Source organism: Pungitius pungitius, chromosome 8, assembly GCF_949316345.1.
Source record: "Pungitius pungitius chromosome 8, fPunPun2.1, whole genome shotgun sequence".
In the NCBI taxonomy this organism is placed as follows: Eukaryota; Metazoa; Chordata; class Actinopteri; order Perciformes; family Gasterosteidae; genus Pungitius; species Pungitius pungitius.
The window spans coordinates 19,045,265-19,064,055 of NC_084907.1; the positions used below are offsets into that span (position 1 = coordinate 19,045,265).

General features: G+C 42.4%; 1 protein-coding gene across 2 annotated transcripts in view; it reads left to right on the forward strand.

Annotated features, from left to right (window-relative positions):
- The first annotated feature begins 328 nt into the window (after positions 1-328).
- The window catches only part of LOC119229804 (chemokine-like protein TAFA-1), an 88,291-nt gene continuing 69,828 nt past the window's right edge, over positions 329-18,791 (forward strand). For both annotated transcript variants that reach the window (XR_005121651.2, XM_037490527.2), the window contains exons 1-2: positions 329-522; positions 2,658-2,795. Coding sequence is in view for 1 of the 2 variants with exons in the window: in XM_037490527.2 (XP_037346424.1) it covers positions 2,672-2,795 (124 nt within the window). In the remaining variant the exon portion in view is untranslated. The remainder of the gene's footprint in view (positions 523-2,657; positions 2,796-18,791) is intronic.

An 18,791-nucleotide genomic window follows, 5' to 3' on the forward strand; every position in this document is an offset into this window, starting at 1 on the left:
GGTAAATTAGCTCCCTGTCATCCCAGCACAAGGAGTTTTCCACGGAGGAAGAAGAGGCGCGGATTGAAGGAGGGGAGGGGGGGGACGGGGGAACGGCACATTTTGCCCCGCGTGTGGCCGAGGCAGCAGTGACAGGATCAGGCTCACGTCACCTCAAATCCTGGGCAGCCTGTGACACAGACCCCCCCCCCCCCCCCCCCTGGGTGTTCTGCTTTTGGTGACTGTGTTGCCAAGGATTTCAAAAGGAACCGAGCAGCAGGGGGGGGTTGACAGGAGAGAATACTGAGAGGGTCGTGTGAGGGGGAGGTTGGGAGGGGGGGGTGGCGGGGTCGGTCGGACTGAAGGAACCAAATAGTTTGCCAACCTTTTTGCGCGCTGTTCCCGCTTGTGTGGTGCTGGAATCGCACGTGGGAATCCCTGGCTTCGGAGGATGGATGGATTTAAGACAGAGGAGTGAGTCTGCTGAGGCGAGCAGGCGCTGACTCTCACTGAGCTCCTTTTCCCTCTGAACAAACTGCTCAGGTAAGGGCGCGGGACTTTCCAGGAACACCTCTTGGGTTTGGGGAGAGGAGGCGTCGAGTGTGTCTGTGTGTGTGTGTGGGGGTGCTGATTCACTGGGAAAACCACCTTAGTGATGGAGATAAATGTGTCTGAGCTGAGTGGAGACTTGACCGGGAGACTTTGTGGAGAAACAAACACCCTTCGTATCACATGAACAATGTTGAGGTTTTAGGATGTGTTTGAAACAATGCTGAAAGACATACAACAGGCGCATTGCATGTGATGGGATTTTAAAAAAAAGTTCATATATAAGATGGCAACCCCCGAGTAATGTTGTGACGACCTCGATCCTCCTGAATGGGGGCCTCACCTCTGAGACATGCGCTTCTGGGAGAAAAAGCACTAAAGTTACGTGTGAATTGTCACCTTCAATAGAGAAAACAGGTGTGATTTTGTTAAATCACTGTCGCACGCAGGTGCATCAGTGGCCCGTACGTGTGTGTGTGCGTCCGCTCCTCTCAACCACATGCATGTATAGAGGAGCTGTCCTCCCCTGTTTGTTTTTTTACCTGACACCACTAAGTAGAGAGTAATGGAAACACGACCGGTATTTATATAAAAGCACAAATCCAGGCTGCAGCAGCGACTAGAAGAGTTTGTTTCTGTCATCTCTTCCTCAGAAGTTGCTTTAAAATGATGCGCATGCTTGCTGGTAGTAGAACCACATTTTATTTTCAGCAAGAATGCCCTCCGATAACCCCGGGGGGAGAGCTCAGAATGCGATATGCAGCTCACCATGCAGGGGCAACGCTTCTTATGAATATGAAGTGGTGAACAGAAATTCTGTGTAAAAAAAAAAAGGAAAACATTTAAATGGAGGCAGTTCACATTTCCACAAAGCTCGTGGATTATGCTGAATTGAATGCAGGGGTGGGGATTAACAACGTGCTGTTCATAATTATATGCTTAATTTTCACTGAATATTAATCAGCCTCAATGTTACTGAGGGCACAGAGCATTATAGTCGTTGGCTTTAATCTCAGATACACATCCAAACACAAAGTGGCATTGTTGGAGCGAGGCTTTGGTGCTTTTCTGGAAACAACGACGTAGTGGATCAGGCCTGCTTTCATTGCTCAGACATTTCAAACGCATCTCACTATTCAGACTCCTTATTGAAATGTGAAATTTCCATGGGTTGAAGTTCACATTGAAGAGACTCCCCGGGGCTCAGAGTCTGCTTTATATTCTCCTGTGAATTTAGATATATGGCAGAATCAAGCATCAACAAAGGAGTGTTAGATTCAAACTGTCACATTACAGCATCTGATTCATCCACAAAGTCACCACCTCAATGAAAAAAAAACGACAAATACAGACAGTGCCTGTGATATCTCAGTGATACAGCGAGTGACTCGGGTGAAATATACTCTTCCCAAAACTGACTGAATTTGATCAGTCCTGGGATGACTCAACACAGCAATTCACATTTTGGTTTTCGAGGAGGTGTGGGATGGTTCTTTTAGATTTCCCGCCACGGGGGGGCCCGAATGAAAACGAGTGCTAATCAACACCTGGAAGGGAGGAGAGCCTCGTTATTCAATGAGGGCGAAGGCGTGCCTCCGTATGCCGGCCCTCAGCAGCCATTAGGCGGCCGCTGAACAAGTCTGCTGAACGCTTGCTTGCGCTTGTAAATGCGGCCTTTTGCAAACCTTAAAGAAAATGAACGCTTTAGTGTTTTTGTTTATATTGTTTTTGTTTCCATTAGTGTCAATGTCATGTTAAGATAATTAAGCAATTATTACAATGTGAAAAGGGCTCTCTTCCATGTTCTGCAATTCATTATTTATTTTTATGTGTTTTTACACTGACGAATTACACTTTATGGTCAAGGTTTTTGATGAATCCTCTGTCTTCTTTTTTTTTTCCTTGTATTAACAAAAACATCCAAGCACAAAGTGTTAAATCTTACCACTGTGTAAACATTTCCAGGTTCTAGCAGAAGATATAATTGCCTACTATTTGTGTCTTTTGTTTGGCAAATTAAACTAAATGCAATGTGTGTGTTTGTGCACGTTGTAAATACGTGTGCACGGAGACACGCTGTAACAACGTATTTCCCTGTTGTTTCTCTCCCGCCGTGTGCCGTGCCGCAGACTCGTCCCTCACCATGTCCTGGTTGTTGGCCATTTGGATTAGCCTCGGCTTCCTGCTGTTGTGCCAGGCCACACTCTACCAGACCATCCAGCAGCACCACGTGGCCCGGCCCGGACGCACCGACATTCTCACCCTGGGTACGTGCACCTCTTTGGGCTCCGCGACGCGAGGCCGCGTCCTCCTCTCGACCGGACGGCGCAAAAAAAAAACTGCAATGATTTGTCACTCAACTCATCATGAGGATTCAGCCCTCCATGATCCAACCTCTAATCGTGCTTCTGATTTTATGTTGGATGGGTATATTCGGCCCCACTGTACATCCATCCACTTGTACACATTGGTGCTATTTAAGTAAAACATCTATAGACCTTCAGGCTCGAAAGGCAGAGCTGCACCTCCGTGTTTAAATCTGAACATGGAAACCCTCAAAGACAAAGAGCACCTTCAGTCAGCACGAGTTCACCGGCAGGGAGGTTACTTCATATGTGCAGTGGAGGATCATCGACCACTACACGGGCTGGCAGAACGATCCGAGCAGGACAAGCCATGAGCAAAAATAGGCCAAACGAGAGAGCTTTGATCACTGTGGCTTGTATAGAAATTACAATTATGTTTTCTTCTTTTTACGCTAGAGACGTTTGGCAATTAAGCCGCCACGGCGCCTTGTGAACCGCAGGGGCAGGAGGGGGAGGGTGCACGCCGAAGGCGGCTCTAATTCTCTGATTATGAAAAAGCTTACCAGCATTGCTCGTGGTGTATGCTGGAGTGTTAAGGGGAAGGCAGAGGTTTTCTTGAGCAAAGCGGAGGCTTTCTTTAAGCTTCTAACAATGAGTGTGACTCCCGAGCTGAACCGTCGTTCAGAGAGGGGGGGGGGGGGATCTCTCCAGAAGCCAAGCGGCTGTTAAACATTGATGCTATCTTCTGCTTGCATCCTTTGTGTGTGTGTGTGTGTGTGTGTGTGTATGTGTACGTGTGTGTGTTGCATTGCCAAGCAAAAAAAGATAAGAAAAAAAAGTTCAAAATCACGATGCCAGTGTTGAACATCGGTGACTTTAAGCAGCACGGCGGAGAATTGGCTTAGTTTTGTTTCGGATTAGCTGACACAGTAAAATCCCAGCTGTGATAGATGGAAAGTTCTCAAAGTGTCCCACTCCCAATAATTGGAACAAGAGGGTGAAGGATGAGCGACAGAGAGCTCCCGATGAATTTTTTAAGGCTTGATTCCAGTTTTTCTGTTGTTTTTTTTTTTTTCTTCCTTTTTGAGTGGTTGGCAAGTCGAGCTTGGTGCCAAAGATGTACAAGGAAGGGAAAAGCTCAGTAAGTGTCTTTTGAATAATGCAGAGTTCCCAAGGGGAAAGCGAGGGGGGTTGAATACAAGACCCAGCAACCCCGACGCAGATCTAGAAGAGTCATCCAGGCAACAGATAGTCATGGTTGGGACTTCTCTGGAAGGTGTCCTGTCAGACAAATCAACTCACACACTTACAACTCATGCAAAATCATGCACACGCTCACACATTTGCACACCATTTTCTCACTGAGGCAGTAATGGTTTGTGGTTTTAATCGGCCCTCTGGGGACGCTGGAGCTGTGCTCAGGACACGTCATGTCCGAGGCGATGCATGCTGCATGCGTGCAGATGGTTGATGAACACGCATTCGTTGATTTGATCTCTCAAATGTATCAGATTTCCTTTTTTTATGTTGTTAGACAACTACAACGTTAGCTAGATGTAATCAAAAGAGAGATTTAATACCAGCATTGGAGCTAATGGGCCTTTCACGTAGGCGCTCTGAACCCTATTGGGGGGGGGGGGCAGCGGAAAAGATTAGATTGATCTTAGGACCCGCACTTTGCTCGTCACAACAAAATGGCGCCGTGGGAGGGCGCAAGCCCCTGGAAATGAGGTTTTTCTGGGCGCAGCGGCGTCGTTACCGCTTTACGTGTAAAAGGCCCCAAAAAACAGATGTTTTGTTAAACACATGATGTCTCCAAAAACTTAAACCGTGATGGATGACAGACATAATTGGAGGATATTTTAACATATTTAGTATCTTAATCAGCAGGCTTCCCGGGGTCCATCACATTGCTCGAAGAGAGAGCGGACTGTATTTTTTTATTTTTCTAACTGTACAATTCACAGTACATCATGTTTTTTTTAAGAGGATTAAGTTGACATGAATCTTACTCAGCCGTGGAGTGGCGTTAACTGATCTAACCAGAACTGCTCTCTCAGAATTGAAATGCTATGATGAATATTTGAATTAGAATTGATTTTATAATTTGAGAAGCTCTCTGGTTTCATTGAGGCCAGAACCATCAGATATAAATAGATATGGCTATGTAGGACGTTAAGGAAGAAAAAAAAAGAAAGCTCGGCTTTCATGCTTTGCTGTATTTTGGAAGTCAAATATTGTTTCTCTGTTTCTTAAGGATGATGAAGAGATGTCTGATGTATTCTTTGCCAATGCAGAAAATTAGGTTGTAAAAAATGTTTTGTTAATGAAGCATGAGAAATACAAGATTCTAAATCTCTGTGTAGATGAAAAGATTAATAGAATTTTTTCTTGCCATCCATGAGCTAAGATTATTGATTCATTATTTTTCTATTGATTGATTAAAAGATAGGAAAAGCTGCTTCAGTGCTTTGCAACTGCATTGTCTCGTGATCAGTCATGATCAGTTTTGAAGTGCATTAGCGAGTCTGTCATTTTGTGGATATTGGCATGAAGCCCAGCTCAGACGGGTTTGGGTGGTACCGAAACCCACGAGCCGTCTCCGCATGGCGAGAAACACACAAACAAGGAGCTGTGCCGATATCTGAGGAGGGAGGTGTCAATCTCCAGCCCGTTGAAGCATTCAAAAAGATGTTTGAAAAATCTGCTCAAATCTGCAACAGTGACGAATGCCGAAAAAAAAAAAAAAAAAAACCCACTGCTGAGATAAAGTTTCTGACCACATTTATTTTTTTGCAAGCGTTTCTGTGACAAATCGGCGCGGTCACAGCCGAGGCGGAGATTGAGTAAGGAGTTGCCTGACTGCTTTGTCACCTGCTCAGGAAGCGGGGGCCGCTCTCCTTCCCATGAGCCTCTGCTCCGCACATCCTCCCCTGTGTCCTGCTGGTGCGGCCCGAAGATTGATGGCGGCCTGATTCTGGGAAGCCAATTCTGGTCTCTCAAGAAATAATCCACTACGTTGACAGATGAGCGGAATGCAACATGACACACACACACACACACACACACACACACCTGCACAAACCAGGCCGCTGTGTTGGACTCTATCACCAGTCAGTGACGGATTTACATGGTCGGGGCTTTGCTGAAGTTGCTGTAGATTTGGTCACTCCTGAGTAAAGTAACACTTTAGTTGCTGATTTTCTTCATTTCGCAGGTTTAAAAAAAGTCCCATTTTAATAGAACATGATGCCTGTTACACTTTAATAGAAGCCTGTTGCTGTTTTGTTTGACGCGGGTGCTTTACAATCACACAACTGTACTTCACATGCTATTGGATCCCAAATTATGAAAAATATTCCCTCTATAATCACTCGAAATAGAAATCTTGAAATAATTAAAGGCTGAAATTAAACTATCCAACTCACAGTGGCATCTGGTTTTAAATGCCTAGAACGTAGTAGTGGTGGTGGTACTGCTGCTGCTCAAAATGACTGGTATAAAATATTCCCAGATGATTTGAAGGCATTTTAATGAGTTCATTGTTCGATGTGCTGTAATGCTCCCTGGGTGTAAAAAAATAATGAATTCGCCGAGGTGGAAGAAAACTTAACGTTATTGCTTTGATTAGCTAAGATGTTTCATATTGTGAAACAAGAGTTCATCAGAAGGATACGCTCAGTGAAAAAACAAAAAAAACAACCTGTTGGAAATACTGTAATCCTCAATTTCAGTTGTATGTGCCTATTTAAGATCAGGTTTTTTGTAGCCTCAAGTCTATGGTTCAAGGTTCGCTAGAAATAAGAACATCTGTCAAGTTGCACAGTATTGAAATAAACCTTTCGCTGGATCTAGGACCGCTTTCTTTTGAGAAATGAGGAAGGGTAAAAAGTCTGAAAGCCATACACACACGCAATGAATTTCTTCTCCATTACCGAACGGATGGCTGCTTCAGAAGACGGATGAGTTTTTGGGTTAGTGTTTGGGAATGTGAGGAAATTAGCTTCTAGGGCTCCCAAACTGAATGCACACATCGTTTTCATCGGCCCTCATTTCCATACGTTTTCTCAGACTCATTACAAATAGCTCCGTGTTAGCGGATGAAACTCAAAAGTGTTAATCTCGCTGCTTCGCTGCATCTGGGGAGGTGTAAGAGCTTTAATGAACGGCACTACACCGAGGAACAGCTATAGGCTTTCTGTGTTTTTGTTTTGACATTAAATCAGCTTTATTTACACAACCATTAAACTGTGAGAACTAATGACTTTGAGAATTGATGGTAATAAAAAAAATTCAATTTAATCACAATCACTTGAATGGATGATGCCTTAATCAGTTTTTTTGAACACATTGAATTAAAATAAAAAACTTCTATACTACAAATCTAATTAGATATATTCATTTATTTGACATTGGACATCTGTAGATCCTGCAAACAAAGGGAGTGAAATCCTATAACCTGAAAACTCCACAAGGGTTTATAATTGCTTTGAAAACAGTGAACTTAGGTGGAGAGCCATGCGATCTCACTTTCTATCACACAGCATGCCCTTCGAGATAATGAAAGCAACCTTTCTAAAAACTAGGCAATAACTGCCTGATCATTCAGGTGCCAAACAGCTCTGTCTCCGTGCCCTGCCCCCCCCCCCCCCCCCCCGGCCTCCCACCAGCCTTCAATCATCTCGCCTCCTCCTCCCAACTTCTCCCTCCCTCCTCCTCTCTATCGGCCCCTCAGACGATTTGTCATGGATCAGATGAGACAATTTGTCATGGATTAGTGCACTTAAATGTCTGTGTGATAGTGGAAGCAGTCACTGGAAAAGCTTAGGAATCCTATTACATTGCGTTTTATGGCCGGCAAGAGGGGAGGTAGGAGTAGAGGTTGAATTCGCACTTTCTGGGGCCTGCATGGGTTTCTGACTTTTTCATCCACACAGAATCAGATATTCACTTAGAGGTGAGGCTTCACTGACGAGTTTTACACTGGAAAAGTAGAACAGGAGTTATGCATTTTCCTGATTCACCATTTAATATCGTGGCATTTAATTGACTGTTTGCTAAGCCCCGCTAAGCCTGTCAAGCCCTCCGGACTCTCACAGCACATAGGCAGTTTATAACAGAACAGATGCAGATGGATCATTGCAAATTCTTGGTCACCCAAACTATTTTCAAATCAGAAGTAAACAAAAGCACCGTATATATAAATAATTATGTAGGATTAAGTCAACTGAAGTGTTGCTAGCTAATTCAGCTAGTAAACTTGTTGATGTTGAGGAACCAAAAGTTGGTAAAAACTCTTAAAAAAGATTAACAGAATCTGTTAAGTTATAAATATCCTGTTGTTACTCTCAACACCGATAAACTAGCATTGAATACACTGTAAAAAAAAGTCTGTAAAATTTACGGTGAAAAACTGTCAAATCCAGACAGTAACCGACTGTTGAATAGAAATAGGTTAAATTTATTTGACAGTGGAACACTGTAAATATACTGACTTTATTTTGTCCAAACAGAAAGTTATCTTGGCATTCATATATTGTAATAAATACGTTGAATCACTGTTAATTGTGCTAGAAATTGTACTGACAACAGAAATGCACCATAATACGGAAATCATTCAATATTGTAATTTTTACATGAATTAGTTTTAAAAATATATTTTTTAGTGTTAAATATACAAACCCTAAATAAACTGAATGATTTATGACATGACATGACATTTAGCTGACGCTTTTATCCAAAGCGACTTATCTTGTAGTGTCACATATTTAATTTAAACAACACGACCAATTACAAGTATTTATTATGTATACAGGGCTGTGAATAACCACATTCCTATGTGTTAATGTAAACATCAAGTCCTGATTGTAATCGTAACCGAGATAATCTCCACAAACACGTTTCATATTCTATGTCAACCTTGTATAAATATCATTTGGATGCATTCACTCATTGGCCTTACTTATCTCAAGCATTTTTCTGTGCTGTGGTGTATTTTCTCCTATCCTGAGTCAAATTTGATTGGAGCAGATTAGATCCTATTCTTCTCTGATGTGAGCTAATTGTATCAGATAGAGAGCACAGGTGCTATTTAACACAGCTGCCTCAGCCCCACAAATATTTAAAATAAGATGAAGAAAACAGATAACAAGTCACAGTATGTCAGGGACCCATCTGTCTAGCAATAACACGTCTGTTTGTCACAGGTAATCTATCTTTAGTCTTCGGTTTTAATTAGTCCTCTATGTGTACTTCTGTTTTGTCTGATTTGTTGAATTCCAGGCCTTTGTTTCCCTTCTATTCTATTTTATTCATTCTAAACACAGGAGCGGAAAGTTACTGCACCATACCTTATCACATATTTCTTTTCATTCAATATCTCATGCAGCCTCTAGGCCCGTCTACGGGTGCCTCATTTAAGTGAAATGGCTTGCTCATGTTAATGGAGCAGAGAGACACTGCCAGGTAATTGAGATGCAGCAGAGCTACTTTGTGGCGTCATTTAGAACCACTGCAGGGGACAAATGTTACTCATTGAGTGTTTTGTTTGCAGAGGACTCACTTTGCTCCAGCAGCTCATTTACCCAGTGGCAGTCAAATTAGGTTGTCTTACCCATACTACTAGTTTACTTTCCAAATCACTTTACTTTGCTGCGCGGCTATTTTTTCTATAATCAAAAACATATTTATAGATATAGATATTTTCTGTATAATATAGATTACTTTAATCCTAGTGTTTCTTGTGAGAGTATTTGAGTTATGATTGAGGAAATATAAACAAGCTGCTATGTCGAACCACTTTTCCTTCACATACTGCTGGTTATTATTTTCCGACAGGTTGGAAATGACTTATTCTGTATTTGAACTGCTGCCTCTAGATTGAACAAATCATCCTTCATAGACATTTAAAGCCTCTTGTAAAACTGTTAAAATGTCTGATTCAGTGAAAAAGCTGAGAAACAATTACCTGACTTGGGAAGTTTACTGGGTGAACAGATAATTTACTTCAAATGATGTTGCTTCATATCTGCATGATCTAAAAAGGTCCAACAATTTCTCCATATCAAATAATAATATCATCAAGTTAGTGAATATCAGTGTTGTGTTGACGGCCTGTTTCTCTTCATGCATGTTATAAGTTCACATCTTCTTCTTTTCCACCATTATTATTAAACCTCTAAAGCACTTCATCTTTGCACCTTCTGTTTTAAAAAAGTTTTCACAAACATAATAACATGATATTTGAGCCGCATATTTTACAATTTGTTGCCGAGGTGACTTGCCTTCTCAGTCCGGCCCGGTGAATCATTCATTTCACCCCTGGCAGGGGACAAAAACGCATGATGTGGTTTGGAATTATGGAAACACAAATGCTGCTTGCTTGAACATATCCCCACTTGTCAAACAAATGATTGAAAGTCCATCTGAATTTTCAAACCGAAGAGGGGGGGGGGGGGTGCTCTGTCAGCATTGGCTGAGGTCTATTTGTCTTGTCTGATGTGTCTGGAGCGATCCATGCGGCTGCTGTGCCGCATTGTCTCATCACAGCTTCATCTGACAGCACACCGCTAATAATGGATCTCAGGTTGCGCTGTCATAGTTGACTGCTCGTCACTGGGTGAGATGGACGTGGACAAAATATAACTGAATAAATGGAAAGGTAATCCTGTTCTATTCTGCATTAGCTGCCATGTTGTGGTTTTCACAATAATGTGTATCTTGAATTGAATGTACAAGTTACTTTTACTGTACACGGCAAGAAAAGTGACAGAGTGCCCGGAAATGTATGAAGGCTATTAGAAGCCACCGTACCTGCAATGTGTCTTCATTTGCCCCAGTATCTACAGCTCATGTCAGGTTCACCGAACATGGCACGATGCCCTCATACACTCCCGCTTCGCACCTGTTGACCAGTAAAGGGAGAGAATGAAGGATGAGGCGGCACTTGCATGTGTGTTTCTGTAGCTTAACGACCCAAAGGAGCTCTCTCCGTCTTACACGCCCCCACACACACCTACACACACACACACACACACACCCACACACACACACACACACACACACACTCATACGCCGTGTCTCTCTTTCATGCTCTTCTCGGTTCTCTGGACTCCATGTCTGCTTTTTAGCTCGGGCAGCTCATCAGCCTGAAGTCTTTCCCCCCGATCTTATTATTTTACTCCCCTACGTCTTCTAGTTGACTCTGTGGACTTGCCAAAAAATACATGTTTAACTTCAATTATTATCTTGGGAAACTGAGCAAAGTTGTCAGTGTGTGTTTGCAGAGAAATATTATTCAGAACCTCCGGCAGCCAGTCAAGCTATGCAGCTTTCTGTTCCTCGTCTCACTTCCCAGAGGTTTGAATGGTTTGTGCTATCAAGCTTTTCCAACAAAAAAAGATCTTTCAACCTTGATTTTAAATGAGGATTAATGCCTGCTCTAAAGGAACTTGTTCAACTTTTCCCCTGAAGGCATCAGCCAAATGAGGATGGCATACTGTACGTGTGTACAAAATAGGAATGTGATTGGAGCTGAGCTGGTGGGACTGAATACCTTTCCACTTGCCGTCTTTGATCTAAAAATCTTTTCCTCCTTCCCTGGGATTTAATCCCCCTCTAAGGCGTGAACTGTAAGGCAGACATGCATGCTAAATAAAGAATGCTGGAACGGCATACTGGATCCCTGGACCCCTTTTTTCTCTCTCTGTGTCCTTGTGGAGTTGAATCGGCATCAAGGCCTGTGAGCTTAAGCTCCTTCATGGAATACCAACAAAAGAACATCAGCTTTTATAATCTTGCTGTTGAGCTTTTTCAATTTGTAGGATATCCCAGCAAAGTTAGGGTGCAATATATATATATATATATATATATATGGTCTCAAACCCTGCAGGTTAATGCTTTAGGTTCCATATCGCAGCAAATGTTAAAGCAGACAAATCAATGTAGTGGACCTCATAGTTCAGCTCATAACCCACGTTCCTTTGTGTGTGTGTGTGTGTGTGTGTGTGTGTGTGTTTGTGTGTGTGTGTGTGTGCGTGATTTGGTGTAAGCGCGTAATGAAAATGTCTGCTTAGAGCTGAGCCAATGCGCTGCGCTCTCTTCAGGATCAAGGGCTTTAGTTTTTGTTCTCAGCAGATGCAAAGAAGCGCAGCAAGGGTGCGATGTTTTGCTGGAGAGAGAAGAAGTACCTGTGGCTCACTTATTGCAGACGAGCTTTTTGAAGACTTCACGTCGGTGAGCTGTCAGACTCGAGAAGCCGCCTCCGCCTCAGTCTCAGACTCTCACTGTCTTGGCCACTCTTTATTTCACACATCCACGCCTTCACCATCCGTCCGATTGCGGGCTTCGTATTCTGTTGGTGTGATGATAATTCTCTGTACATGAAATTGCTTTAATATCATCATGTTGGATGATCAGATGAGAGGGAATGGCAGGCAGACGGCAGCAATTTTTTTTTTTTTTTTGAGATGATAATCATCCCCCACAGCTGCAGCTGGGAATACAATGAGTCTATATTCCACTGGTGTGACGTAGCAGGAGGTGTAAACCAGGAGAGTTAAGGACTACATGGTAAGAAGGTTGGAGGTTTAAGAAGACGTTATGTGAGGAGATGGAAACCTCTGAACAAGGTTCGTTGTGGGCTGGAAGAATGAGTTTCTCATCTCATTGTTTCTGACGGCCTGCTCTCTCTTCTGACCCTGTGACTTCCACCCCCACCAAAACACGGGTCGCATACGAGCAAGTCGCTGCCTGTGTGTCACAACATTGGGCCTTTGGGTTGAGATGCGCAAATCGAAAAAGGTTCCACTTCCACACAAGCACCCACTGAGGTGCAATAGTGGTTTTCCTTTTTCAGCCTCGTGCCTTCTGTTGGATTGTACCTTAGCCCTTCAGATAACTTGGTGTTAGATGTGTGGCATGGATTCCAGTCCACAGAATAGAGTCAGACATCCTTACTTTAGTTGACTTTTCTTTGAGCAGAATAACGGCATCTTGTGTACATTTCCCAAATACTGCAGGATTATTATCAAACGCCGTACCATTATTTTTATTTGCTCGTCTTAAGTTGCTTTTAGAGGATAAACTTTTACAATGTCAAATAAATCTAAAAATGAACTGGTGTTCTTTCTCACAAAGATGCCTGGATTGAAGATAAAGGGATGTGGGAATACAGTTTATGGCAGCATATTACAGAAAGGTTATTGCTTGTGGAGACTGTGTCCTCCTACGAGAGACTGAAAGCCCGATGTAACACAATCAACAAAGATGTCAGCACTCATTGTTTGGTGTATTGTTGAGGCAAGATTTGTATGTTCAATATTGTACAGTGTTTCCTTGATATCCTTTTCCTTATTTTACTTACTATACATTTCATTTTTAAGTGTAATTTTGTTCTAATTAAGCTTTGGGGTAATTTTACAGTGGGTTGAATTCTGGTTAGAATTAAATCTATATTTGTTTTAAATTTGATAAAAAGTCTACCTTAATTATTATCTGGTACAATTTGGTCAGCCGGTGCGTAAACTGATAAGAAATCCGATAAAAAAAACAAATTAACAACTAAATCGAATGAAGTATTTCTATTTCATGAGAGTCAATTAGTTGTTTCAATCTTTTTTCACGCCAAAGCGCTTCTGATAGTTTTAACTTCTCATGTGGTGCTTTCTGTTCTTCATATATGATCAGAAACTGATTAGCTTTGAGTTGTGGACTGATGGTCTGAAAAATCAGCAACGTTCCTTCCGCTCTGGAAATATAAGAAAAAAATAATTTACTTCAAAATTTAAAATGATAAAAATCACAAAATAACCAGCAGATTACTGGAAGGAAGGTAATCATTGGTTGGAGTGCAGCTTTAACTGTAAATAATGTAAATCAACACACATATATTTGAGCTTATTGCATACTAAACGGCTGAGCAAGACGTTCAATTATATCTCTGTCCCTGCATGGTGGGAATCACTCTCAATAACATGGAGACCCCTGCAATTAACTTGAGTACCACTTCAGCACTGAATCAATTTGGATAGATTCTGTGGGAGATAAAAGTTTTGTCTATAACGGATGTTATCCATTGATAGTGGTGGAGACGAAGGCGCTTCTTCTAGCCAGAGGAGCGGTGTGCTAGCATTAGTAATATTGGTGATATAATACGAGCCTCACGTTAGGTGAGGGGAGTTGTATGAGGAGCAACTGCAGATCACATAAGTCCCCTTCTACTTGTAATGGGTGTCTTACACATGGGACATCAGCAATATAACAGCTTCATATTCCTTTTTTATTGTACAGTCTTAAATGAGGAATTACAAATAGTTAACTGCGTATCGTCCCAATCTCTTATTGCCCCGTGCCAATGCTTTGTGTAAATTAAGACACTAAGATCCATATTGTCTGTGGTTGTGATCCTGCTCAAGTCACGCCGCCATTTAGAGGAGGCTGAGAAGTGAGGGAATTCGTCCAGTCAATCTCAAGACCCCCAGTTCAGCAACCAGTCTACCATCGATCATCGTTCTCCCAGCAAAAGGCCGTTGCTCTTAACATTTTCATCCGGACATTTGCATGGCGGGGGACCCGGTGGAGTAGTGGGTTGGGGGATGGGATGGCCTAATCTGTATGCAAAAGAACGAGATAGGATGTGTCCATCTGAGATGTTGTTAAACCCCGTCCTCTGAGGAGATGCTCTAACAGTGGCCCAGATTGTTATCACGAGAGCTCACAAGGTAAATATATATATATATATATTATGTATATATATATATATATGTTGACAACACTGCGTGTATGTCCTCACTGCAACGGTAATAAATGCTATTTCCTCCTTATTAATGAAACCAAAATAAACACTACTTTAAAAATGACATGACAGGTTTAAATGGTAATCCATCTTTCATGAGCGGGGGGTGGACAGACAGACCGACCGTGCCATGCCTAAAGTGATTCTGCTAGTGTGTCTAAAAAGTACATACGTAATAGCCGTGATAGGTTAGTACCGGGAACACGGCCCACGCATATTGTTACAAAACATCTGTGACTGCATTTGCAATTTCTGAAGAGCTCCACGCCAGTCAGATGTTATTTCAAAAACCCGATGTTATGGTTTAGTGCTGAGAAGAACACACTGTTCTTAACAGATTCTCAGATGATAGTAGATAGTGTGGCTGATGATGATGGTGGTTGTGCAATCGAGAGTCCTCATCACTGGGTGTTTCTCACTGTTGGCTTTGGTTTTTAATGGAATATGTCAACAATTGTAGCATTGAATGTAGGAATCTTATGTGACTCAATGGGGAGCTCGTGCTTGAATCCAAACCTATTTCTGTTGGTTGATAACACTCACACACAGACACACACACACACACACACACACATGCACTTACATGTGCTATAAAGTTTAGATACTACTGGTGTATTCCAGCACCACCACTTATATAAATTATGTTATTTTGTGTTTAATGGTAAAGGCTATGTGCTGGGCTGATATCCAGTTCTACTTAAACACAGAATACATGCTAACTACACAAGGTAATCCTTTTCCTTGTACACATATTTGATATTAAATGTGATTGTCTCCCTCTTTTTGCCCTCCCTGGTTCTTTTCTCGTCACACATGCAAATCCATTTTTAAAAGGTTAGACATTAATGTCAAGAATCCCCTCTTTTTTCCTACTCTTCCTCCTCCTCCTCCTCCTCCCGATATTCAGATATATGCGATTACACATTTCACCCTGAGCAGCAGACAGAAACTAATCCCCCGGTCCATGTGAGATGTTAGGCCAACACCCGCCACGTGGCTGACAGCTGTGCCAGGCCGAGTTTTCATATTGGGCATTTAACAGGCTACTGTAAAATAAAATCCAGCTAAACCCCGTATAGATGATCACGCTCAACCAATGAATACGGCAAGAATACAAACACTGCTTGCACTTCCACACACAGACCTGAAGCAGATGTTTAATCCCAGTGTTGATAAAAAACTGTGCTGCGTGATTCAGAAGTATAGCCAATTTTAAATAGCAAGATAAGCATTGGGTAAGTGTGATAAGTGTGCCATTAAGTGCCCAATGGCTTCCACTTTCTCCCTGAATCAGTGGATGATGAGTGGAGGAATGAATATTTAATGGCCTGGGTCGAGTGCTCCAGACACTTTCCTGGTGATTGCATCAAACTTGCAGTAGGTTTGACGGTCTCAAACCAATCTTTTGACTTGCATTTTACAGCAATCGGCTTCTCAAAAAAAAAAGAAGGTTTTTATGACCAACTTTCCTTATGGCTGCGCTCATTTGACATTCACTGTCTTCACACACCTGCTTGCCTTTATTTACCTGCTGTACTGTAGTATTCTCATTTTGATTTGTCTTTGATGATGATGATGATGGGTTTGTTCAAACAAACAAATAAGTGATGGCGCTTACAATTACACAAAGTTTTAGATGTGAAGGAGGGGAATGCCGAATGGAAAAGTTACCAATGTCCCTGAGCATAATATTCAGTAATTCTATTTGTCTGTAATTAAGACGTGATCATCGGACTGTGTAGAAAACAACATTAACTGGGTGCTTAACAACACTAATAATGACAGTAGTGGCCAACTCTATTTAAATATGAGTAACTACTGTTCTGCTTCTGTTTAAATGACAGATGAACTACGGTGCAGTTTAAAGAGCCGGGGGGGGGGGGGGGGGGAGTATACTCAGTATTTATCATGCATGTCCAATTCATTAGCATCAAGCGCTTTAAAAGGTTATCCCACATTTCAGATCTGAATGCTAACATCAAGATCTCAGCCTTATCAACTCATTAGCACCACGTAATTTAGCAGTCTGAACCAAAATGTCTGCGGTTCAAAAAAAAATCAATGCAGCACATCTTCACGTTGGCTACGGACTCGAGCATGTGGATGTTAGGTTTTTCGTGGTAAACCACAGGGCAGGGACTAGCTTTCTGAATTACGTGCGGTTTTATTTTGACAAGAAAATGAGGCCTGTTGAAATAAATCGGGCGTCAAAACTGAAACAGGATAAAATGGAAGGAAGCACTTTTCCCTCTCACTATCCTTATTGCACGTTGTGCTAAAATGTGCATTTCCACAGGAGCCGAGCGGTCCCTCGTTCCCGGGTACCGATTAGAAGCTGTCCAGGCGGCCTTCAAGATCCTGACTTGCGTTTTTTTTGTCCTCCTTCGGAAGCCGTCTTTCAGCATCAGACATGATGTCTCGTATCTCTTCAAAAGCACAGACACGCTCTCTGCTCAGTCCCGTGAACAGCGTGTAGATGCCAGTTGATCGACAGCCAACTCCCTATTGTGGTTCCGTTACAAACACAGCCGTGAGCTCTGGAGCACGTTAATGAGTTAACCTACTGTAACGCCAGCCAACGCTATTCAAGGATGTGGGGAGTGGGGGGCTGTCGGCTTGTTTGCTTAGACCCTGCATTCACACTAGATGGCTGGTCTGAATCCAATTCGTCAGACCCTTTATGGACTGCACAAATTGTCTCCCTAAGATCCTGTAGGAGTGGATGGACAGGGCAGGAACGGAGTGGGCGCAGCGCACCGAGAAAGGCCTGAAGAATTAGCCAATAATGTGTGAAAAAAATCAACGTTTTTGTGACAATAAATTCATTGGTTTCAATTATGCGTTTTGGTTTTTAAAGAACGGATTTCCAGGCATCGCAGAGACGAATTATTTACTTAGAATTTAAACATTCACCCTGTAGAACATCTTGGATTCACACTGAGCAGCAAAGCTAAAATCTAAACCCCCCTTTGGAGCAAATCTGTGATATCAGGCTTAATGAATGAAAATGCCCCGTCTCAACTTGACGATTAGCGCCACTTAGTTTCTCAGCCAGAGATTTTGTTTTATTTGCATTGTGCTGCACGTTGCCCGCTCAGTTGTCTCCCGCGCTGCATCTCAGGCACAGTTTGAAACGGCAGAAACAAATACGCTCGTGCGGCTGAATTCGCCTGGTCCCATTTCCAGCGAACACGCACCTGCAACAAAAAACCAATGGCCGCCACGTTTCAGCGGCAACGAGCGTCCGTCGCAGAGCATTCGGCTGCGAGCCGCGCGCTGGAGATCTGAGGGCGATCCTCTTCTCCGTGAACCCATTTTTTGCTCCCTCAGTTTCCTTGCATTTTAACATGATCAAACAGCACCGAGGGCTCACCAGCAGCGACGACATTACTGGCAAATTGTCACTCATTTACTCCGGGGCAGCAACACTTAGTGGGCACTGCTCAGCTCCAACAGGCCTTTGATCCCGTTTGTGAATGGAGCTGCATTGGTTGGTGTATATGTGCATGAGCGTAATAATATTGCGGCCTCAATAACCAAAAGTACACAAGCTAACCGCAGGTCACCGCTAGCATTCCCTGCAAGAGCTGTGTTTGCTTTTGTTTCTTTTTTTCTTAACTCTTTGTAACCAAAGCACCACATGTTAGTTGTTATGCTGAAAACGGTAAAAAAAAATAAAAAACTGCGCTCCTCAATATCACTTATTAACCAGCAGTCAAACCATAATAGGTGGATGTGGGGGAGAAATGCCACAAAGCATTCATGACTGAAAATGTAAAATCTACAAGAGCAGAACAGCAAGAAATAAGGAATGAATACACATGAACTAGCGGTCTGTGCTTTCTCCTCATTTCTCCTAACGTGCTTAGTTTAGTGTGTCCCCTTCCTTGTGCCGACATATGTTGTATCATAGCACCCATGGGCAACGAAAGCTTGAATGTGTTAAAATAAACAAGTTTGTATAATTTGTTATTTAGGTTCTGAATTATAGCCTAAAAACAAAGCATATCTGTTTTGCATTAAAATAAGAACCAATGAAATAATTTTCAAAGAGATATTTAATAATTATTTGACAGTAATACAAGGTTGAGCTACTAAAAATTACTACGATCTTTGGGAGTATTCCTTTAGCGTAACAGCCCTGTGTACTACAACAAACAAAC